The sequence below is a fragment of the Acyrthosiphon pisum genome, chromosome X, assembly GCF_005508785.2.
Source record: "Acyrthosiphon pisum isolate AL4f chromosome X, pea_aphid_22Mar2018_4r6ur, whole genome shotgun sequence".
Lineage (NCBI taxonomy): Eukaryota > Metazoa > Arthropoda > Insecta > Hemiptera > Aphididae > Acyrthosiphon > Acyrthosiphon pisum.
This window is the reverse complement of record NC_042493.1, coordinates 122,731,050-122,754,427: the sequence shown is the minus strand read 5'-3', so window position 1 is coordinate 122,754,427 and position 23,378 is coordinate 122,731,050. Positions and strand designations below refer to the sequence as shown.

Below are 23,378 nucleotides of genomic sequence, written 5' to 3'. Positions count from 1 at the left end.
TGGTATTTTTTTTCAATATCAACTTTAAACTTAACGAGTTGAAATTATTATTTATCAACTATAGGTACAATATATTATGATTTCCAATTTAACGAACACGACGTGTTCGCTCGACTTAACTCGATTCGAGTTGATTATTTGCATAAACTTGCACGCCTCTGATTGTATGGTATCCACCTATAATGTACAGGTGGTATGTCAAATGATTATACAGATTAAAGCCCTACTGCGTTGTCCGTTGGAACTCTGATTTATTGTCGGTGCTCGTGTACCGCAATAATATCAATATAACTATCTATACAGACAAGTCAAAGTGCGAACGTCAAAATTAAGTCAATAACTCGTAGAGTCTAGACCAGCCAACATCCGATATCGTAACATTACGGGGGAAAAAAATAGGAACGAAATAATTTTTGTGACATAATATAATATGTCTGGTAAAATGTTAAAAATTGTTAGTTTTATTATCGCTGACAAAAATGTAGGTATACATGTATGTACTGTGAATAATAAAAAAAAAAAAACTCGACGGTGCATACGCAACGAGTCAAAACGATAATTGATATTGACTATATACCTACATGATTATAATATTATGACATATCGTTAGTGATTTAATATTTTGATCCTGTTATCTACCCCAGCGTAAATCGGATTGATTTCTTTGACATACGATAAAAGGGCGTCTGTTTCTGTGGTTTCTGAAAAACAAAAAAAAAAATGATTATATTATATTATAACCGATCGAATATCATAAACCGAACACCACTGCACAAACTTCGTTCGAAATGTGTACATTTTACGATTCACTATAATTTAATTGAAATCGCACATTAAACGGTATAAGCATTTTCACAATCTCACCGGCCCATTACTATGCTTAAATTATGCGTTTGTCAAAATTTTTACGTTTAGGATTTTTAAATGAAGTTGAATCCGATATTGTCGTGCAGGTAGGTATTTAGATTTTTCATAACATTTCAGTGGCGTGTTTAGGGGGTGGGCCCGGTAGGCATGTGCCCACCCACATTTTTATATAAGTACTAGACTAGTGTAAGTCCGATGCTCAATGCTCAATGAAAATATTATTTATAAATAGTTAGAAAAACAATTGTTTTGATTAAGTATTCAATAAAAATGTATAGCACTATGAGTGAGCGAGTGACGTGTATATAAGTATATTATTATACATTATATATTATACATCATATTACAAGTGAAAGTCTTCATAATTCTGCAATTTTATCAATAGAAAGGGAACTGAGTGGACAGTTAATACAAGATCCAACATATAGATGAATTTGCCACGAGCAATGACCGTAGATAATCGTTTTCTTAATAATTATACCATGCATTAAAAATATTTATTTGATTTTTAATTTGTAAAATGTGTATGTTTTAATATGTATTATTAATACTAAAAGTATACATTTTTATTTGTGTTTTTCAAAATATTTGAATGTTCAAAGTATATGTTTTAATAAAAGGTAAGATACCATTGGTAATAAAAATATTAAAATTAGTCATTTAGAATAAAAATGCTAAAACTTATAAATAGATCAAACTATAGTATGAGGGTAAAACCATTCTGAACTTTTGTGGCCCATCCACAAAAAAAGTTCTAAACATTTGAACTGCAACATTTCGAGGGAGATACTCATAAACCAACATCGGTTTTTCAAACGAGAACCTACGACTATTGTTTTAGCGCAAATTGTGAAAAGATGGTTTTCCTCAAAATGTTTCTGAGTTATTCTACTTTAAATACTCAGGATATATATTCTATTATAAATACTATACGACCAAATACGAGCTCGGTTATTATATTATGTTGATAAGTACCTATGCAATATGAAATATTTCTTAATAATTATTACTATTAATCAAATATACTCGGACAATTGTTTACTATAACAAAATGAATTATTATGGATTATATTTTACGATTAATCCAAAGTAAATAATATCCTTTTGATAGACTATAAGTACCTGTTATCCTCGGGATTTAAAGTAGAATAGATACCTCGATCTTTCGATCTCAATACTTCAACACTTTAAGGAAAAATCATCTGATTCTTAATTATTTGCATCGAGACATGCGTAGGTATCGCATATTCACACAGCATAAAAATATTTCCCAACTGTGGTAAAAATGTTTTCAGAAAAATAATATAGTTGTCAAAATATTTAAATATTTTAAAAAGTTGTAAATGATTAGGAAATATTTTAGTTGTATTTGGCCAAGAAGTTCATATATTTGACAAATTTATTTTATATTATTTATTTTATAGAAAAAAAATTACAAAAAAAATTTCAATCGTATATTTTCAAAAAACATTTCTAAAAAACCTTGTAAAAATACTAAGTCAACATAGTTATGCAATCATATAGTACAATATTTTTTTTATAACTAGAAGAACATATTTATAAATTATTATAATTAGTAAAATAGTCATTATTCAAGCACTTTAAAATATTGACAAGATATTATCATTTCCCGAATTCGTGTGGGTACACGGGATAGGTAGGCACTCCTTTTATATTGTGAAAATTTCAAGTACCTACCTATTAGAAAATATCGGCTACAGCTCACTTTTATAATTTCCAAAAATCAAAATTGTAATGCCTTCAAAATAATTTACTGCGCACAGTTTAAACATGCACAATGGGGTGAGCATGGTTAAAAAATCACCCTGTAAATATAAAATAAATGTATATAAATAGTGGGTCGATCGTACGGCTTAGACTTAAGTTTTTTCTGCGGTATTATCGTTATCCTTTTAGAGCCTGCAGTGTGATAAAATGTAACCGCGGTGCAAGTATAATAATATTATCCAATAATATTATTTTGTATAGCTATGGGCTTAACGTTTTTAGATTAGTGTAGCACCGATCTACCTACCTAGCGGCAAAGAATATTATATCGTTACCGATACTATATAGTATATACAATATACATAAATATTATTGTTATGCCATCAAACGGTTTCGTGTTTAATCACTGCAAACAAACTTTAGTCACGTGTGACGTCCATATTTATATATAGATGCAATTTAGGCACGCACGACAATAATTATGAGTAATTAACAAATGCCGTCAGATAAATGCGTGCTGCGCCTAATACGAAACACTGTAGATTATTGTTCGATTGAACTACGAAGCAAAGAATAGGTGGGCGAGTGAGTGTCGCTCTGCTGTACGGTAGGTCACAAGTAGGTGTACTGTAATGGATGGTGTTACATTTGAGTGCAATGATACGATATCATCGTATAAGAAAAACGATTTTGAGCGGAAACGGTCAGTCGGCCTATGATACTACTAAGTGTATTAATTGATTATATTATTGTGAATAAATCTATTTATAAATATATATATATATACGTAGAACCTTGTTTTAAATTTTCAATCCTTAGCTGTAAACGTTGAACATTTTATAAATGTTTAACTACAAAGTAATTATAAAATTTAAAATTTGATACACTTTCTCAAAACTTGAGCTTTAAATGCTTATAAAAAAAATTGTGCCTATGTGTTATTAATATTTTTAACTGCTATTGAGCAATATATCAAGAGCTTTATATTAAATTGTCATGCTTTTTAGTCCAACAAATAAAATTGTATTGTTATATAAAGCAAAAAATTGAAAAAATTGAAATTGAAACAGTTCAAAACAAATCCAAATATTTTGAAAATTGTATGTTGTAAAGAAAATGCTATCTACGCTAAACAGTATCTACGATCATAGAGTTACACCAAAACCAAAATCGATTTTGTCTAAAACCAATTTTGCGTAAAAATTCCCGGTTTTTCTTAATTTTTTTTTTGGTTTTCACGGCGCTTTTGAATACTAATGTGGATATGACATTTTGACCTTCCCAAATAGATTCACTTTTCAACCGAACAAGATAATGAAGTTGAAAATCGAACTATTTATCGTGTAAACAGTCACAAAAAAAGTAAATAAAAAAAAATAAGACACACATCATTATAAAAAAATCTATTAAGTTAATATATATTTTACAGAAAGGAACAAAATCTGTGACATTATAATCTGTACATTTGACATAGGTACAGTTTAATCAGGCATACGAAAATCGTACGCAAACGAAAGCCAATATGTATAGTTACAGATAAGATTGTCGACAAACGAGAATTCAACGTGATTTACAGGTCAGGTTGTGACGGAAAGACCTGGCGAATGAAAACCAAAAAATCGATACTGTATATAGTTTGACGTAAGAAAAAATTATGACAGTCATTATAATGGATAACGGACCGTTTAAAATTTCGTTGTGTCTGAAAATTCCCAAAAGACTGTTTTGTAAAAATATATGTATTACGCGCTTCCAATAATAATTTACTAAAAAAAAAAGCAAACTCGATATTTTAAAAAACTAACCATAAGACAAACGTTTTTACCATTAAAACGTTTCTAAAAATTAGAAGATTAACAAATTTACAAATTGGCTATTTTGGATTTTTCCAAAAAGTTTAATTTAAAATTTTTATTTTCATTATTAAAAACGTTGGCGGGGCACCACTCTGATGAACATTAGGTGTCGTAAGGTTCCCTGCGATGTGTTAATTCAATGATATTATACAATTATAATTGGGGTCTTAAGCTTTCACGGAAAGATTCATTTAAGTGGAAAATAAAAATTGTGTATTATATCTTAAAGTTGGCTGTCATAAACCTACAGAAAGAGGACATTTTTAAAATTTAGTTTATCGTATCGAATACTAATGAATAATATTAATTCACAATAGCCAATTGATGAGTGATAAATTAACCAATGGTATAATACCAATTATATAAGTACCTATAATTTATAACCTATTGACATTTGACGGGGTACCCGATTCGTAAACATTGGTTGATCAGTCATTCATTATCGATAAATTCTATGTGTAATCAATAATAATTTCTAATCATCTATAACCAAATACCTACAAGTAAATAAATATATGTCACAATTTCATTGAAATATTTCAAATTCCGAACCCTAAACAAAATCATTGTATACCCGCGAAAAAACGACTCTGATCGAAAACGGTTAGTCAATCTATTTATTACTGAGTGCCTATTTTGAATAATATTATAATTATTGAAATCAAAGTAATTTATCTTACATTTTTAGCATTAGACATAAGTCGTAATACAGTAGATAGAATTCATTTTTGGCAAAAATAGTCCATTTAAAAAACAGTTATTGTGTGTATTAAAAGTAAATTATATACTTCAAAAGTTTCAAGTACCCACGAATAATATTTTTTTACTACAATAAAACCATTAAAATTCTTGATATTCGTTCGAATACCTAATTTCATCCAAGTTATAACTTAAAAAAACTTTTTAAAAACAACTGTGATTATTTTTTTTTTCTTGAGTTAATGGTTTAAGTACGAAACACTCATGAGAAATAATTTTCAATCATAAGCTAGGAACATTTTAACATTTAAATATTTTTAACTAAAAAATAATTCACCAATTGTTGTGATTTTAATTAACTTTGTCAAAATGCTTACCTACTTAAAAATGCTTTGAAAAAATGTATTTTAACAACTTATGAGGAACTTTGTATTACATATTTTCTAAGATTTTTGATCGAGTGAAAAAATTATTTCTCGAAAATCTCTCATGACTATAAATATTTCAAAAAGAGTCATTGTATCTCATTGTATCTTGAATGGAAAATGAATCCATGGTTATTGGCTTTGAATTAAAACAAAATATCAAAAGTCGATCGATATGAAGTCGTTTATTTATGGGTCAGTATCCAATGTCGTAAAAACGTTGAATTCAATCACTCATCAAAAATGATTGTTCGTTTAGGTAAACTAAATTTTCCTTAATTTTTTTGCCCCCGACGCATTTCAAAACTACTGGGAATTTCTATTACTTTTAACCCGCCAAAGTAACAAATAGTTTCACTTCGCTAACGGAAAAAAAAAACGTTGAAATGGGAAATCGGTGCATATTTACTTCCACATAAAAACGACGAATGATGGAAAAAAAACACTGCGCAATCGATACTTTATTTCGCTCTGCTCTAAATCTAAAATTAAAGCAAACAATTTCATAGATACTGCACCGTTAGTGCAACTGCTCAGACGTCTATAAATTGTATGTACAAAATTAAAATATCGATCAGTACAAATTTATTATTTAATTAATTAAAAACCAAATCTAATTGTCAGGGCTTCCCCTAGTACGCGTAGAGTTCTGAGGAATATGAAATATTATTTCACAAGACATTTTTCAATTGAAATTTTCTATAAAATTATGAATAATATTATTTTTTCTTTTAAACGCATTTGGTTACATATGATTATACAATTATTTTGATAGTGAATTACTTACATCAACCAAGGTTAACGAATTAGTGAATTAGGTACTTATACCTACCAGCTAGTATGTAAATGGTAATAAATCTGGTATAAATAGTATTTTATTATCGGTCAATTATCACTTACTAATTACGCACCTGTAATCTATAATTCATAAGTATTCCATACAGTAAATCAACTTTGAAAAATGTTCTTCTTGCTATGAGCTTAAGGCTATATCGAAATTTAGTCGCAATACACGATTTTTTTTTCACATAAATGAATTATTTCGAGAAAATAAATCGCATCAAACTTTATAACCCCACGTATATATTATAAACCATTGAATGGTAACGTACTGAAATCAACTGGAAACGGCAACCATATACCAATTTAATTACTCAATATAGAAACTGGAACCGATTGTTTTGGAGTAACAATCTAAGTACCTACCTACTGAAAATATGTTTTTTTGCGCCACATAATATTATGAGGTTTGATAATTTTTTTTCGTTGAATCATATAAGTATACTGCACATTAGCAATGTGTCGAATAATTAACGAGTTAATTAGTTAAAAATAAAACTGAGTTTCAAAGGTCGAGTCAATAAACGCGTTACTCATTCGTGACATTAAATTGGTAACTCAAGGTGTTGATTTCGAGTTCATTTGATTCTCCGGAAGTATTGAAATGCAGTACGGTTATTATTAGATTTAGATAAATTGATTAAAACAATTTATTTGGCGTCTCAATATAATATACTTTATACAGGAAAATCAGGAAATGTACAAACATTATTTATACTCATTTCCTGTTTGCGTTTATATCATCAACTCGCGTCTCTCGTTGTATAAATAGAACCTCATTCAACTACATTTTAAATTGGACTCCAACTCACTGGTCACAATTTACACGTTCTTCGTGAAAAAATTCTTCAATTAGACTCACCGTACCGCTTAACGGGGTCAATTGAAATATATTTAGATAGGTATAACAATAGATTAAATGAAAAAAATACAAAAATAGTACAGCGGGTTCGGAGTAATCGTATCGTTGTTGATTGGTGCCTTTGATTGTAACATATACATAATATAATATTCACGATTTAGTGAACATCATTAATAAGTAAATAAATAGAAATTAATAATAAATAACAATAATATAAGTACTATAGTTATGAGTATAGGAACGAATGTCTGAAAAAAGGTTTCCGGAAAAAAAGTTACAGGTGGGTGAAAACATAAAAAGTTCACAAGTGGACACCGGTCTGCTGAACAGCTGTAGGCAAGGTTCTGAATTTTAAATAATTATCTTGAAAAATTCTTAAATTTAACACTTCGCTTTTCCTTGCAGGAAATATGATTATTGGTTATACACATTGAAATGATCGACAACGGATATTACTACGTTAGTGGTTACATATATTAGGTATTAGGTATATAAATGGCGTTATATCATTATCGGTTAATACCTACGTCACTATATATTATATTATAGTCTCTTGCAGTAAATTTATTTTTTAATAAAAGTCTTTGTCAATGCTTATCACAAGTGGGGGGATTATGTGATCTTTTTATCTATGTACCTATATAAATCACTTTATGCATGATGCCAAGCCCGGATTAAGACATTTTGAGGCCCAGGGGCCAAAGTTCTAAATGAGGTCAATGTACGAAAAAAAAAAAATGTATATTATTATATTGTTCAATATTAGGTACCTGTTATAATAAATATACATAGGTATTAGGTACATAGCAATAAATAATGAATAATAATGTATCACTTTATTTTTAAATTACAAGCTTTTTTCCTCGCTAAAAAATCATCGATTTTTTTTAGATGGTTTATGCAGTGTTATAGCAGATAATAAAGAAAGTATTGGACAAATCTGAGGCCCCTAAATAAATTCTAACTATCGAGGCCCGGGGGCCATTCCTCCCTCTGGACCTCCCCCCTCTAATATGGGCTTATCTCTTTATCCTATAATAATATTAGCAAACGCTATAAAATCCGAGCCCTGTTAATGACTATAATCTTTTAGATAATAATATTATAACGTACGGTTTTTTTTTTTTTTTAAATCAATTCGCCGCGTAAATGAAATATTTCGAGAAAATATATTTCGTGAAATTTTTTAACACCCAATATCGTCGTATCGATGTTTTCGATCGGCCGATTATAATATAAGTACCCAGTGGCGTGGCGAACTTCCTTAACTTGTGAGGCACAATAATTTATACAAGTAATAAGTTATAAATACTTATTTGAGTAATTATGTATTTACGTAAATGGTAACTGAGAAAGATTGGCTTAGTCTTAGTACATACTTAATAAGTTATAATAATATTATGTGAAATGCCTCTAGTCTCCAGGACACCCACCTGCACCCTTTAAGCTGAGGCACGTGCCTCAAATAAAGTCCTTCGTCACGCCACTGTAAGTACCTACTTATAATTCTAGGGGTACGTTCACTCACCTGAACAGTTAGTGCCGATGGATTCGTCCCTGATCATTTCGTACCGATCGCCACCGCTCGCCACGTACTTGGACATGAGCAACGTGTACTTTTTGTCCGGATCGATCGGCTCGTACGACGGCAACTTACATTCCGAGCACCGTATCGTCGCAGACCTCACCCTGGTCCCGGCGGCGTTTTTCTTGTCGTAAGTGACGTGCATCCCTGGGGGAGGGGAAAAGAAAAAACAATGAAAATCCAAAAACAATAATGCGCAATAGACGAGCATCGGACAACATTGGATGGAATACGACATTATAATGATGATATACACGCCGCGGGCGCACGATACGGTTCGACTCTTGAATATAATAATAACAGTATAATATTATGTACAAATGGCAATTTCGACGGTTTAGAGTTATTGTGACACATTGAACTATGTATACGCTCGTGGAGTGACAACAATGACGAGTGTAGGGTTTGTGAATACGCGTATAAATCGGTGTTTTGTCGACAGTGACGATTAAACCGACCGACTGACGGTCTCGTAAAAAATTCTTTTGAAATTGTATTTGAATGCGGATACAATATATATAGTATACGCGCGCATCCTTTCAGAGAGTATCCGTTTAAATGTATTTCGATAAAACATTACTGAAAAGTTTTACAATTTAAATTGTACTCTGGTGAAAAAGTATTCGAGAACGAATAGATATACAGCAATTAATAGGCAAGTACGTCTTGGAATGATTTCAATTTTAAATACTTTTCAAGTATTATTTTTTTTTTTATCTTACTCGTTTATTTGTACGATAAAGTAGAAAAACCGGGCGAGTCGACGTCGCTCTGCTGTACAGTAGGTTACAAGTGAGTCAATGTATAATGGATTGTATTAAACTAGAATTCAATGACAATAAAAATAATGTCATTGTATAGGAAAAACGATTCTGAGCGGAGACGGTTCGACAGACTGGATATTTTATATCGTTATCATTCGTTATATCGCGTGAGTTGAATTAATATTAAAATATTATTATTTTTTATTCGTTGCTATGGTGATAAACAAAGAGTTAGAAATTTAAATCCCATTTTTAGCGGTTTTTCGTGAGTTGTCGGTGGTTTTTCCCGTGGCGTTAAATAACTATTGAGAAAATCGAAAAATGACCTCTATCTAAAGTACCATGTTGATCCAATTTGCTGAAAGATAAGGTAGGTACTATAATGTTGAAATCGAAGCACTTTTTCCGGTAGAAATTTTGTATACAGGATAAAAAAAAATAAATGCCATTATAAAATCAATAGCTTCCTCGCTCCGCTCTGCAGAATCTAAAAGACATTATTTATCTAATATATAATATATTATATTTCGCTAAAATTGTTATGTCACAATATTAAGTATCGTTAGACATTTTTACTACCTACTTTACACTGAATAATGAAAATGAATAAAAATGCGTAACTTCCGTTAGGGATCTATCGACGGATATGTCTCTCCCTATTTCTATCGATATTGCTATTACGTGCATTGATTTCGATGTGCGTTTTTGTTTTCTGTGTATATTAGTTATAGTTTCGTTTCAAATGTTCTCTCATTAGTAATTCGCACAGAAGATAAAAATGTTACTACCCCATTTTGTTAAACTATAAGTCGATAGTTGATTTTTATTAAAGTTTATTATAGTTGACTTGTAAAAGTTCCTACAGTTAAAAATAATAAAAGGAAGACAACAGTAACAAATAGGAACTATTTAAACTGAATTTATAATATTTTTCTATACCTTTACTCAATCGGTACATGTTATATTTGATGAGTTGAAAAATTAGTTAAAACTAGTCAAAATCAGTTAACCCGGCACTTACCGGACATGTGCATGAAACCTCCGTATATTTTATTTTCCGGATTTGAACAGTTTCTGTAATCATACATTGACGCACTGTGTTCCAGTGACTTCAGCAGCGTCTTTCCAGTGATGGTCACCTTGCACAGAGGAGTTTTGTACGGCAACGTTCGCTGAACGTCATTTTCGTATATAACGCCTGGTGAATCAACAAGTCAATGTGGATATATAAAAAATAATTTTTTTTTTTTTTTATTTATTAACCCGTGGCAACTTTGGCCATAGGGTGTGTTTTCGGGGAGGGTACTGTAGGTTAAACACGTGTGTTTCGATAGTTTGACAGATTTTTTTAGTGGACATCAGTAGGTATCTGCCATGCCCCGGGTGGGGGACACCGTGACTTGCCCAAAGAAAAATGTCACCCGCGGCCGAGGTTTTGAACCGGCGTCGGTGCGCTTAGCAACCAACGCCTTAGTCCACTCGGCCACTCCGCCCCCCTAAAAAATTATTAACATCAGTCATAGTGATACAACACATCGAAAATCTCGTCAAAATAATAATAACACATCTATTAAAATCGAATACGTCATACACCCGACTTATAGAGCTGTTTGTATAAAATATATATATTATTTGATTGATATTTTCAAACTTTTATACATTTTTGTATTAAGTGTTTAGTTTTCTCACTTAAAACGATAAATAATACGATTCATTTTTATACAGTTATTATATTGTCTTACATGTAATAATGACTTATTATTTATTTTTTTTTTTTTCATATTTGCTATATTATGATGAAATTTTAATTGTTTTAATGGTTTTTGAACTTAGAAATGATACTCAAATTTGCGCTGTTTTACCAACTATTCAATACATACATATTGTAAAAGAAATTGGATAGCTATTCAAAAATATAAATATTTTTCTTTGCATTCAGTTTTAACAGTAATTTACAAAAATTGTTTTCTTTAAATTTAACGTTAAAAGTTGATTGAGCACCAAAACTGTGTTTTTTTACAATACTACTTACGTTATATTTATTTAAAGAAAATAATTTTTTTTAATTATTGTTGAAACTGAATGTGAAAAATTTTTATATTTTTAAAAAGCTATCAATTTTCTGTACAATATGTGTAAATTAAATTACTCGTAAAATGCGTGAATTTAAGTATCATTCCTTCAAAGTTAAAAACCACTAAAACGCTCAATATTTCAAAAACATAATATAAAAAATACTAAAAAAAATTGATTCATTAAAATAAAAAATAATAAAATGTCATTATTACATCATGTAGGACATTACAAAAAAGTATAAACAAAACATAACATTTTATCGTTTTAAGCGAGAAAATTAAATAATATAAAAATATATAAAATTTTGAAAATATTAATCAAATAATTTGTACTAACCTACCTATATTTCATACAAACAGCACTATAAGTCAGGTGTGTGTCAATTAATTATTTTGAAATTCTATTTCTGGCGTCAGAATAAAGAGATAAATTCTTGATAAAAAAATCAACAATACTTTAGTTTTAAAAATAGTACTTTTGGCACGCTAAAATCGGAACTTGATTCAAACTATACTCTCTACATTTTCTTGATATCTCTGTAAGAATAATGTCCGAGTAGTTTTTTAGTCTATCGGCAACAGACATAGTAGGTATGCAATAATAATTTTATGAATACACTATCAGTAATAATTGTTCTAAGTAAATATAATTTTTATATTGGAGACCACAAATGCGATGGTTTTATGCACGCTTTACCTCGTCAGTATAACCGTGCAGGTATAAATGTACAATAGGTATGCGCATAATACAAACAAATACTAAATTATACCATAAATATCATAATCTGTAACCGACGGCGACCGTACGTAAACGGACACTAAATTGTCCATTCCCGTCATAAATCTCAAAATCCTTGTGTGAGAGGAAGTTTCTTTAAAATTCCAGTGTCCAAGTCTCTTAAGCTATACGACACACGGTTTAGGCTCTACGAGTCGATCAGTCAGTCGGGACACGTTCGATTAGTTACCGTGAATTCCCCATCATAATGCCGTAGGTAATGCTGGGTTTTACTACCTACAGTAGTTAATGCTATGATTTACTGTTTGAACTCGGCAAAAGCTGAAAATCATAGTTTCATTCGATCTAAACACGTTGTGAAGTACATCCCAAGTCTTAGGATCTTAGATTTAAGAAATTGAGTCGGGAAAAGCCGATCAGTATGTACGTCGAGTACAAATGTCTTAATTATACTTAAATTATATTAAAACGAATTACTGAGAGTTAGACAGGTAGGTTAACCTATAATAATATAGTATAAAAGTTATAAATTATTTCAACGTCGATGTCTTGGTTAGTTCGTTCGATCGACCTCTCGAGTTGTCAGTCGACTTTACCAACTAATAATAATTCTGTTTTGAAAATAAATCTTTTTCCAAAAAAAATTGAAAAACTATTATACTATAGTCCGTTTTAATATTGTACCTAATCTAATTAACATTTTTTTTTACAGTGGATGCGTCTCGTACTTTTACCATCTGAATTCGTATACTTTGATGCTGGGATGTAAACGACGTGTTTTTTGTAAAAGCCCAAATAAAATTATGATTTTCAGCTTTTCAATTTTTTAATTTTTCAAATTCATTATTCGGTAGCGTTTTGAATATTAAAAAGCGTTGGCGGGTACCTACTCCGTTTCGTGTCGTATCAACTGAACTTCGGACGAATATCTATCGAGTTCAAATAATATTTCAAAATCGACGATGTAAAAATAATGAATATCAATACAAATCCCAACACCGAGAATCCCCTGGACGAGAACGGTTTCCAACGATTTCTATAAAATTAAGAACGATTAAGTAATATTTACCGCCAAAAAAGATGCTACATCACACGAGTTATTATTTTTTATCCCCCAATTCGGTTTAATTTACGTATTTTACTATTTTTTACATGGGTGCCTTTATAGTTTCTTTGTTTTCTGGAAATCATTTGCAGGTAAAGTTACCGCGTTATCATTATTATTTCGTTAATTTCCGTGTAAGGCACAACGCAATTAAATTAGCATTTTTCAATTATTATTAAACTTAAAACGTTTGTTTACTGCGAATAAGACTTATGTGTATAAGTGGTATGAGGTATCGTTTAAAATAATCGTCACCATCAAATGGCAATTAATGAACCGTGCGGGAAGCGTAAACATGTTTTGTTTGAGTTGTTTCTGAGATTTTACAGACAGCAATAACCAATCAACACATTCGGGATGACTAATTATTTGCATAAAATAATTATATCAATAAATTACCGTCAACGGTCAAAGATATCGACAGCCACTAGGCAGGTATATCTAAGTATTAATTGAATTGCCCAACAGTTAAAATATTGCACGAAAAGTAAAAAAAAATGGAAGACTAATATATTTTAATTTAATGCGTTTAATTTAATGTTGTAGTCGATATATTTTTGAAAAAATTGCTCAAGTGCTCCTATGATTGCGCCGCCATAATAGTGTTAATAATAATAACTGCATAAAATTATGAAACTTATTTGAAATCGGTTTTTTTTTTTTGTACTTCTATAATTTGAGTAAGATTACTAACTAACGTTATCGTAATAATATTATCTCAACAATCTAAGAAATTACAATTTTTTTTTCTTCAAAAATCAATTTGGTGTGCTTTACTTAATGTTAATACTGGGATTTAGAGTCCTCGATTTATTTCTTATATTATATTTTTTTTGATTTTATTGCAGTTTAAAATTTTGAAAACCGTTTAATTCAAATGTCAACTTAATAAAAAAAATAAAGGTATTAGAAACAAAAAGTCGATCGTTAAGTATAAAACAATGTCTCGAACTATAATGTCCGGTGAAACAAAATTATTATAACGATGTCTCAACAATGGAACAAAAAATTATAGTATAATTGAAAAAAAAAATGGATACATAAACATTTAAATAAAAGTCATACGATTAATAATTTACAGAAAAAAAAAGTTGTGATTCTTGTTGGGAAAAAATAAATTGGTATCGCCCTTAATTGGTACGCAAAAATCTAAATGTTTGAAAAAATGGTTCTAAAAAAAATTAATCCGTTTTGGCCTTCCGTTACAGCTTATTTGCGCCAAAATACTTAAGTACGATTTTTCCGACGGCCCATTAGCGCTAAATTTACATGTGAAATAATGTTACAATAGAGACTTGAATTATTATATTTTTAAGATACGATATACATTTCAACTTAGAATACAGTTATTCTTATAATTCAATATGTTTTAAATTTTGTTATTTATTTCATAAATAGATTGAAAAATAAATGTATAGTATTGATGATTATTTTTTAAAAAATCCGTATTATTACTGACTATATGATTTGGAAAAAAATTTATGTTTATTATAATTTATAAAAAATGTGTACTATTAACTTATATTATAGCGTATGATTTTAAGAAAAATGTACAGCTATAATTATTAGTTACTGCTTGAAAAGAATATATGATAATTATTAAATATTAATTATTCATAATCGTTTTTAAGAATATCATATTAGATATATCTACACTATAGTGACTATGATTAAAAAAAAAAAAACTATTATTATGTTAAAAATAAAATTGATTTTTATTATTATCGTGTAAAATGTAATGTCCATGCTTATTTTTGATTGATATTTGGTACGATACGTATTATAGGTAGGTACTTATAAATTCTGAAAATCATAATTTGAATAAATTAATTACTAGAGGGAAAAACAAGAGAGCGATACAATAATATGTGTTTATTATGTTGGAATAAAATCAAATAATGTTTATGACATTAGAAAATTTCAATTTATATTAATTTATAATTTATATTACCTTGCTTTTTCGATGCATCTATTGAACTGTGAATACTACTACTCAGGACAATCGCTACCGCGGCATCGGTCCAGCCACTTAAGGTCACGTTGTTTTTCAGCAAGTCGTTCAAATTCTGAAATATTTTTTAATACATAATAATATATTAATAAGAACGAAATCAAAGATATAATATGTTATATCGTAAAACTTGTTCGTTAACTATTATTTTGTTTAAGCTCGAGAAACACATTTTATAAAATTAAAATTACGTTTTAAACAGTAAAAGGGGTAGCAAAAAAAAACATAGCTGTTGGTTTTTCAATGACGTATTGTTATTATCAAATGACACGAAGTACATTAATTTTACATTGGCAAACAACAAACAAAGGGCTACATAAAGGGTTGTTATGAATACTTGTTAGATGTTCAAACAAAGTAATTTTATTAATTATTTCATTAGACAATTATATGTCATTTTTTATTGTAGCGTCATAACTGTATACAAATCAATTGGCCGTTATAACAACGAATCGTTTGACAGATTAAACTTTGAAGGATATTTTTAACATTTTTAGCGGATATTTTCAGTTTTCAATTTTTTTAGTTTTCTTTTCTACATAACGTATTCAATAAATTTTGTTTGTCGGGTCAAAAAGCATGAAAATTGAATACAAGTTCCTAACATTATATTTTTACAATATTAATTGAAAAATATTAAAAATACAGAGGCACGCATTTTTTTTATAAGCTTTAAAAAAACCATTGAATTTTTACAACATTTATCAAACTTAAAAACAATTTTGTAGTTAAAAATGTATACAATTTTCAAATTTAATAGTTAAGAATTGAAAATTTAAAACGAGGTTCCGTGTAAGTAGGAACTCTGTAATAAAAAAAAAAAACTAAAAATGATATAAACGCAGTTTTTTTTATAGTTATTTTAAGTTAAGAATTGGTCAAAATTACAATATATCAAACAACCAAGAATAACGATTTTAGTTAGAATATTTTATAATATTAATTCAACTTATCGTGTTAATAATAAGTAATAACAATATAAATATAATCTAAAACATCCACACTGACAAACCGTCTCCGCTCAGAACCGTTTTTCGTATACAATAATATTGTCAGATCCATGGCTGGACATTAACGAGTTAAAAAATTAAAGTTAAGTTAAAAAGTTCATTTTATTTAAAATTTTTAACTTAACTAGTTGCGTTTGGATTCATTTATTTATTATTAATTTTATTACATTTTACTATTTTAGTCTATTTCGTTTTTATGTCAAAAAATATTTTCTGCAAATTGTTTGAAGGTAAAAAATGTATATTATTCCAATCTAACTTATATTGATATACTGTATAAAATATAATCACTATAATTTATAATTTAGTTTTGGGTTTAAAAAAAAATAAGTACCTACTATAGCGTTGTATGTACAAATCAACTTTTTTTTTTACTTGATAAAAAGTTAGCAAAAAGTGTATATTAACTTTTAATCGATATAAATAAATTAACTTTTTGTTATTGGTGCATATTATCTTAACATAACCGAGCTAAAAAAAAAATCATTAACTTGCCCAGCTCTGGTCATATCGATGAATTCAAATGTAATACCGTCCATTATACAGTGACCCACTATTGTTGTAACCTGTACTGTACAGCAGAGCGACATCCACACACCCACTTTTTTAACGCGTTTTTATAATGTATAGTGCGTGGGTGTATTCGTATTTTGAAGCCATTTTTTTTCGCCACTTTTCAGCGTAATATTAAAATCCCCAGCCACGCATCCTACTCACCTCGCGTATAAACGAATCGGCTATCAAATCGGCCAAATTGGTCTCCTCGCACTTACAGTTGCCGTCCAAAAACACTTGCGTTTTTCCGACGGCTTTTTCGACGGATTGCTCCGCCAACAGTCGCTTGTAGTATTCGACTTTTTCCAACATTTTCGCGTCTGAAATTTAAGAGCGTTATTTTTTTTCCACGAACACTCACGTGGGCTAACGGATATCAGTTAATAAAATATTATAACCTTGAGGAACGGTTTGGTCCAGTAAAATTGGCCCGCCGGCGGCACTGACCAAACGTTTTTCCTTGTCAAACGTCAAAACCAATTTTCCCAAGTATTTGGCGAACGCGTACGCTTGCACCACGGGCACGATTTGTTCGCCCCTTTTTTCGATCACTGGATAAGGCCCGACCGGCGTTTCTTCGTCCTGCGGCGGCCCTGCAATGTGTATAGAAAAAGGCTAAAATCCCTGCGGCTTCATCTGTGTTTCTTTTAACGAGAACCACGTTTTTAAACGCAAAAATTTGGGCACGCAACTTTCTTAAGAATTCAAACAAGTAGTTTTCTAGTGTTATGTACTCTAGGAATAGTCCTTAACGGCGGTGTTTAACAAAACATATAAAATCGAGGCCTTTAATCCCCCCCCCCCAGCATCAGAGCACCAACGCTTTGGAATATCGAAGCAAAATTGATTCCAATTGCCTATCGTATCAACATACGTTTTTTACCGGGCCTATTTTACTACAGTTGTGGACTGGTGGAATTGACTTGCACAATATTTTTGTAATACTCAGTCTATAGACTACAGTTGTACTAATTTATTTGAATATTTATTTGAATATTTTTTCTTTAAAAGGACGAAGTGAAGCATAATATGGTCGGACAAGGAAAGTTTTTGGACGTCCTAGGAGTTCAAAATATGGAAAAAAATGTTGAGATTAAAAAAAACGACAGTTAAAATTACCAATCCATTATAGTTATACAAAATATTACAATGACAAATTGTAGCGTTTCAATTAAAAATGTATGATTTTATTATTTTGTTCAACTAAAAAATGAAGCCGATGTACTATATATTATGTATTACACCAATATTTTTCTCAATTATTGTAACTGTTGATGGAAAACCTTTGGTAAGTTATATACATACACTATATATTATAAATTTGTAAATTTATTTGAATATTTTTTCTTTAAGACAACGACGCGGTGCATAATATGGTCGGACAAGGACATGTCCTAGGGCTTAAAATTGCAAAAAAAATAGTGATTAAAACAACGATAGTCAAAATTAATAATCCATAAATGAACAAAATATTAGAATGATAAATACGAATGATTGTAGCATTTAAATTAAAAATGTATGGATAATATTGTCGGACAAAAACTCTAGAGATTAAAACGACGAAAATACCAATTATTAATACATCAATTGAACAAAATCTTACAATATGTTAAAATGTAAATTGTATATTATGTACACCCTGTATGCACTATGCAGGGATCTATATGCAACATATAGATTATTCAACGAAAACAGTTTCATGAAAGAAAATTGTTTGCGCGTCATGCAGGGAGGTTATATAATATGAATATGAAATGTAATCTAAAGTTTATGTTTTGAAAGGACCGTGGTATAGATTTATTAACACACGTGTTTAAAACTTAAAGTACCCTCCTCCACAGTAAAATGTTTACTAATATTTTTTTATCACTTGTAAAAAAAAAAAAAAATAGTAAATGTACTCTATTATCAGAGTTTTTTGACTTTTACACAATGGATACTATTGATTATGAATACTAAAATGTATTTATTAATGGAAAAACTATTAAATTAATATTATTAATTACACACTGCACGCTGTGCACACTAGGAAGTCATCTTTCTTATATTCGTACAATATATTTTTATGCTTAAGATTACGATAATTTTGGGGGTACACCCACCCCTTAAAATAGGTGTGTCAGCTGCTACACCTAATACATGGGTTCGGCGCCACCGATTACCTCGATATTATTACCGAGACAATATTTCCGCGATAATTTGACGGGACACCGTTATTTCTAAGCGTGTAAACAATATGTTATTATTTATAATCATCTATAACCGAACACGTTTAAAAGAAGAAAGAATTTATTTTTCACATATTCATTGAAATATTTCAAGAATAGTGAAATTTTCAAATTCAGAACCCTAGACTCACACATAATATATAATATACAATTTATTGTGATCGTGTAGATCGGGTTTCGCGCGAGCACTTATCCGTTATAAATTCGTCGATCGACCGTCGCGGATTTTCAATCGGACAGTACTGTCGGCCCTCGTCATCGATAAGAAACTCTACACACGCGGTATCCACCACCGACGTTAATGGTACCTAACCCTATTAAATCGTAATATTATTTATTAGGCGGGTATATAGGTAGGCACATTAATTACGTCCGATTAAAAAACACGACGTGTGAGGTAGGCAGGTACACCTATATAATATCATTATATCATTATATCTAACGCTATACACACGATTATTCATGACGAATAATATTCAATGTCCCATAAATTGATGGCTATAAATTACACAATATAATATTACACGCTTGTTTTTGATGAACGATGATTTGTTTTTTTTTTTTTTCTTATAAACTCGCGAGAAAGATCTACGAGAATGATGGGTGGTGTTGAAAAACAGCTGTTGTGTTGTACACGCACATATTATTATATACATGTACACGCAACAGGTGATCTACCGGAATGCGATTCACTCCTCGTGCGCCGGTTGAATGATGATAATAATAATAATAATAATAATAATAATAAGGGTTGTTAACCTTTTCTCGTGATATTATATTATTTTTATTATTGTGCGCCCGAGGTTTGGATAATTTCGTTGTTCTCCCCCGGGAAACAACTGCAGCTCGGCTCTATATAATACGTTCTATTATAATATAACACTATAATATATATATATATATATATATATAACGCACGGTCTTAACAAAATACAGCTTGACGCCGTATGACTATATCCACAATATCGTTTGTAACCGTACATTATGTAGGCTGTCGTGCAGGCTGGGTATAAGGTAGGCTGAAACGTATAATAAATAATAATAATAATAATAATAGTAGGCAGCGTGTTAACAATCATTTCGTGGCGATGACGTTGCTTGTATATTATTTTACACTCACAACACATTTGACGCCTACGAGATTATTAGGTGTGTATTATTTCCCCACGGATCACAAAAAAATAAAACATTTCACCGCACTTCGAAACGGCGCACTTAACATGTAGGTACTAATTATTGCGATGAGGTTAGCCTGATAATACGACCACAGTCGACAGGACCGCTGCGCGCGATATACAGAGCGATTCACCAAGCACGCTCACCCCCTTGCCACCCACCGCCACCCATGCTCAATGGTGCAGCAACTCGAATTCCGATTTTTGGAAGTTTTAAATACAGTGGGTTCCGCTCAATGTGATCACTTTGGTGCAGGTCATTTTGATTCTATTAACCGGTTGATTCTATAAGACATTTACAACATTTTTTTTTCATAATTCAATCTTTGCACGTCAGCATAATTGTAAGTATTTGCATTTGTTTTTTACACCCATTGGCCGTATTCCCTTTAAAATCAAAAGTATAATCTCTGGTAGAGCTCGATAATACAGACCAGTTTCGTCTACATTATATACGTCATCGGGTGCACAATTAGACGATGCAATAAAATTCTTTAAGTGATCTTCTGCAGCTTGAAAATGTTCATCTTTTTTTTCTCCACATGTTTTTTTTTGAAAACAATATTGTTTCTGTTTTTCTAACGAGTCAGCCACCCGATCGTTGGACTAAAATTTTCTACGCCTAATTTGTAATGCTAAATGTATAGATTTTTCAAATAAAATAGAATTACTGACCGGTATATTTAAATTTCTAGCTTGTTGAAACCATCGCACAGTGGTCTGAAATCCAGTTTTAGGCGGAAAAAATTAATACCTCTTAATTTTTAGTTTAAATGATTGTTTAATATATCAAAATTACAAGTTTTGAGTATGCTGAATCCAATTTTGGTATCGGTTTTGAAGTTGGCCCAAAGGAAGGGGGACTAGGGGGGAACTTATTGAAGTAATTCGAAATGTGTGTAATTTACATCAACTTATATGTTTAAGAGGCTGCTGAATTCAAATCTTGCACCTGTTTTGAAATAGGATCTTTAAATGAGAAGCTAGGTTGTGTTTTTATTAAAGTGTTGCAAACATTTGTATATTTTACATCAAATTTATTAATTTACTTTATGAATTATACATCGTAACAAAAGTTCTTCTATATCGGCATTTTGTCCATTTCGTTTTCGTTTTCGAGGAAGGGGTAAATTCTGTTCTTCCCGTATAAAAATTTCCTTATGATTTTTTAAAATTTTGGGTAACGTTGGTTGGGGAATTTTCAGACCTAATGCGGCTTCTCTTTGAGAACATTTATCCAACTTATCATAACGAACGAGTAAATCTTTTTTTTTTCTATTGTCAATTTTTTTCGTTTGATCGGCATTTCAAAAAACACGTCTGATCTTGAACTGAATAAACTAAATGACACAAGTACACGACGCACAAATTGAATGACATAATTCAGCGTACAACGATATACTGTCATACTGATAAGTTCAAAAACAAAATGGGTTTTATAAATCAATCAGTTTGAAATACCGTAAAAACAATATGATTGTTCATAAAAGTGATTCAAATATCCGGTACCTAGTGATTCAAATATCCGGTACCTAGTGATTCTAATAAATAGTCAATTTAACATTAGTAACATACAATTTGGTTTGGGATTTTCATTTTTGATTCTAATAAACGGTTCATTCTATAAACCAGTGATCACATTAAGCGGAACCCACTGTAGTACACACTCGAGTGGACCACGTGATTTTCAAATTATTGAGATTTACCACCGCATCCGTTAACATTCACAATTCCAAATTCACACAGAACTCGGGGGACATGGTTGCAAGAGAAAAGTCTGAGAAGCACTAAACAATTATGTGCAAAGCGTCACAGATAAGACCTGGTAAATTAATTAATAACTTTTGTTCTGATCAATGCTTTTCAATTTTTTTTTTCTAATCTATAATTGTTTACACTCTTGCGCTACACGTGTGATATCAAAACATTTTTTATTTTTATTTTTTAATTACTGAAAATTAAACAATTAAAATGTTTTAATTAGGTTTTTATGAAACTTTCGACTCTACTGACATTTGTTGAGGCCAAGTGGTTCATTTTTATTCATCTGGTGTTTCATATTGTGTTTGTATAGGTACACGATACATAGTTAAAATAATGCTTCGATTTTTAACTTCAGTATCTATTCTGGTGGCTAAGTGAAGTTAGTTGGTCCAAATCGAAAATTTTCAGTAGTTTTCAAAACCGTCACGAAAAACAAACTGTCTACTCGACTACAGCAGAGCGGTACCCACTTTTCCACCTTTTTTTTCTTTATTCAGAGCCTTTACGTCCGTATATACATATAGTCAATTTATGTGTCACATAAGTAGAGCCCGGATTTATATGCGCTTAGGTAAAATCTTAAAAATAAGATGTTTATAAGCTCTGTTATAATTTCATCAAAATAATCTTTTATAATAATATGCAAAAATATTATTTTTCATAAATTTGTCTGAGAAGCACTGAACGAAAGGTGCCCGCAATGCCACCGGTTGAACGCGTGTAAACAGATAAACTAAATTATTAATGAAAACAGTACAGTAATAATGATATGTGCACCTATAATGGATATAATCAGTTAATTAGGTATCGGAGATGATAATATTATTATTATTTTATATTAAACTCGTTTCGGTTGAACGAGCGCCATTGTTATTATTTTATTCGTTGTGCGATGTGCACGTAATACGATTAAAACAATTATGTACAGAGCGTAACAGATAAACACCTGGTAAATTAAACAAATTTTGTTCTGATCAATGTTTTTTAATTTGTTTTTCTTATCTATTATTTATTATACTATTGCGGTACACGTGTGATATTAAAACATTTTTTTTTTTAAATTATTTAATCGCTGAAAATTAATTAATAA

General features: G+C 30.3%; 1 protein-coding gene across 1 annotated transcript in view; it reads right to left on the bottom strand.

Moving 5' to 3' along the window:
- Positions 1-443: 443 nt before the first annotated feature.
- Positions 444-23,378, bottom strand: part of LOC100164432 (protein 5NUC) — a 40,034-nt gene continuing 17,099 nt past the window's right edge. The window contains exons 4-9 of the mRNA XM_001944288.5: positions 17,520-17,714; positions 17,284-17,441; positions 15,497-15,611; positions 10,648-10,824; positions 8,806-9,009; positions 444-701 (exon numbers count right to left, since the gene is read on the bottom strand). Coding sequence (XP_001944323.1) covers positions 607-701; positions 8,806-9,009; positions 10,648-10,824; positions 15,497-15,611; positions 17,284-17,441; positions 17,520-17,714 — 944 coding nt within the window. The 3' untranslated portion in view covers positions 444-606. The remainder of the gene's footprint in view (positions 702-8,805; positions 9,010-10,647; positions 10,825-15,496; positions 15,612-17,283; positions 17,442-17,519; positions 17,715-23,378) is intronic.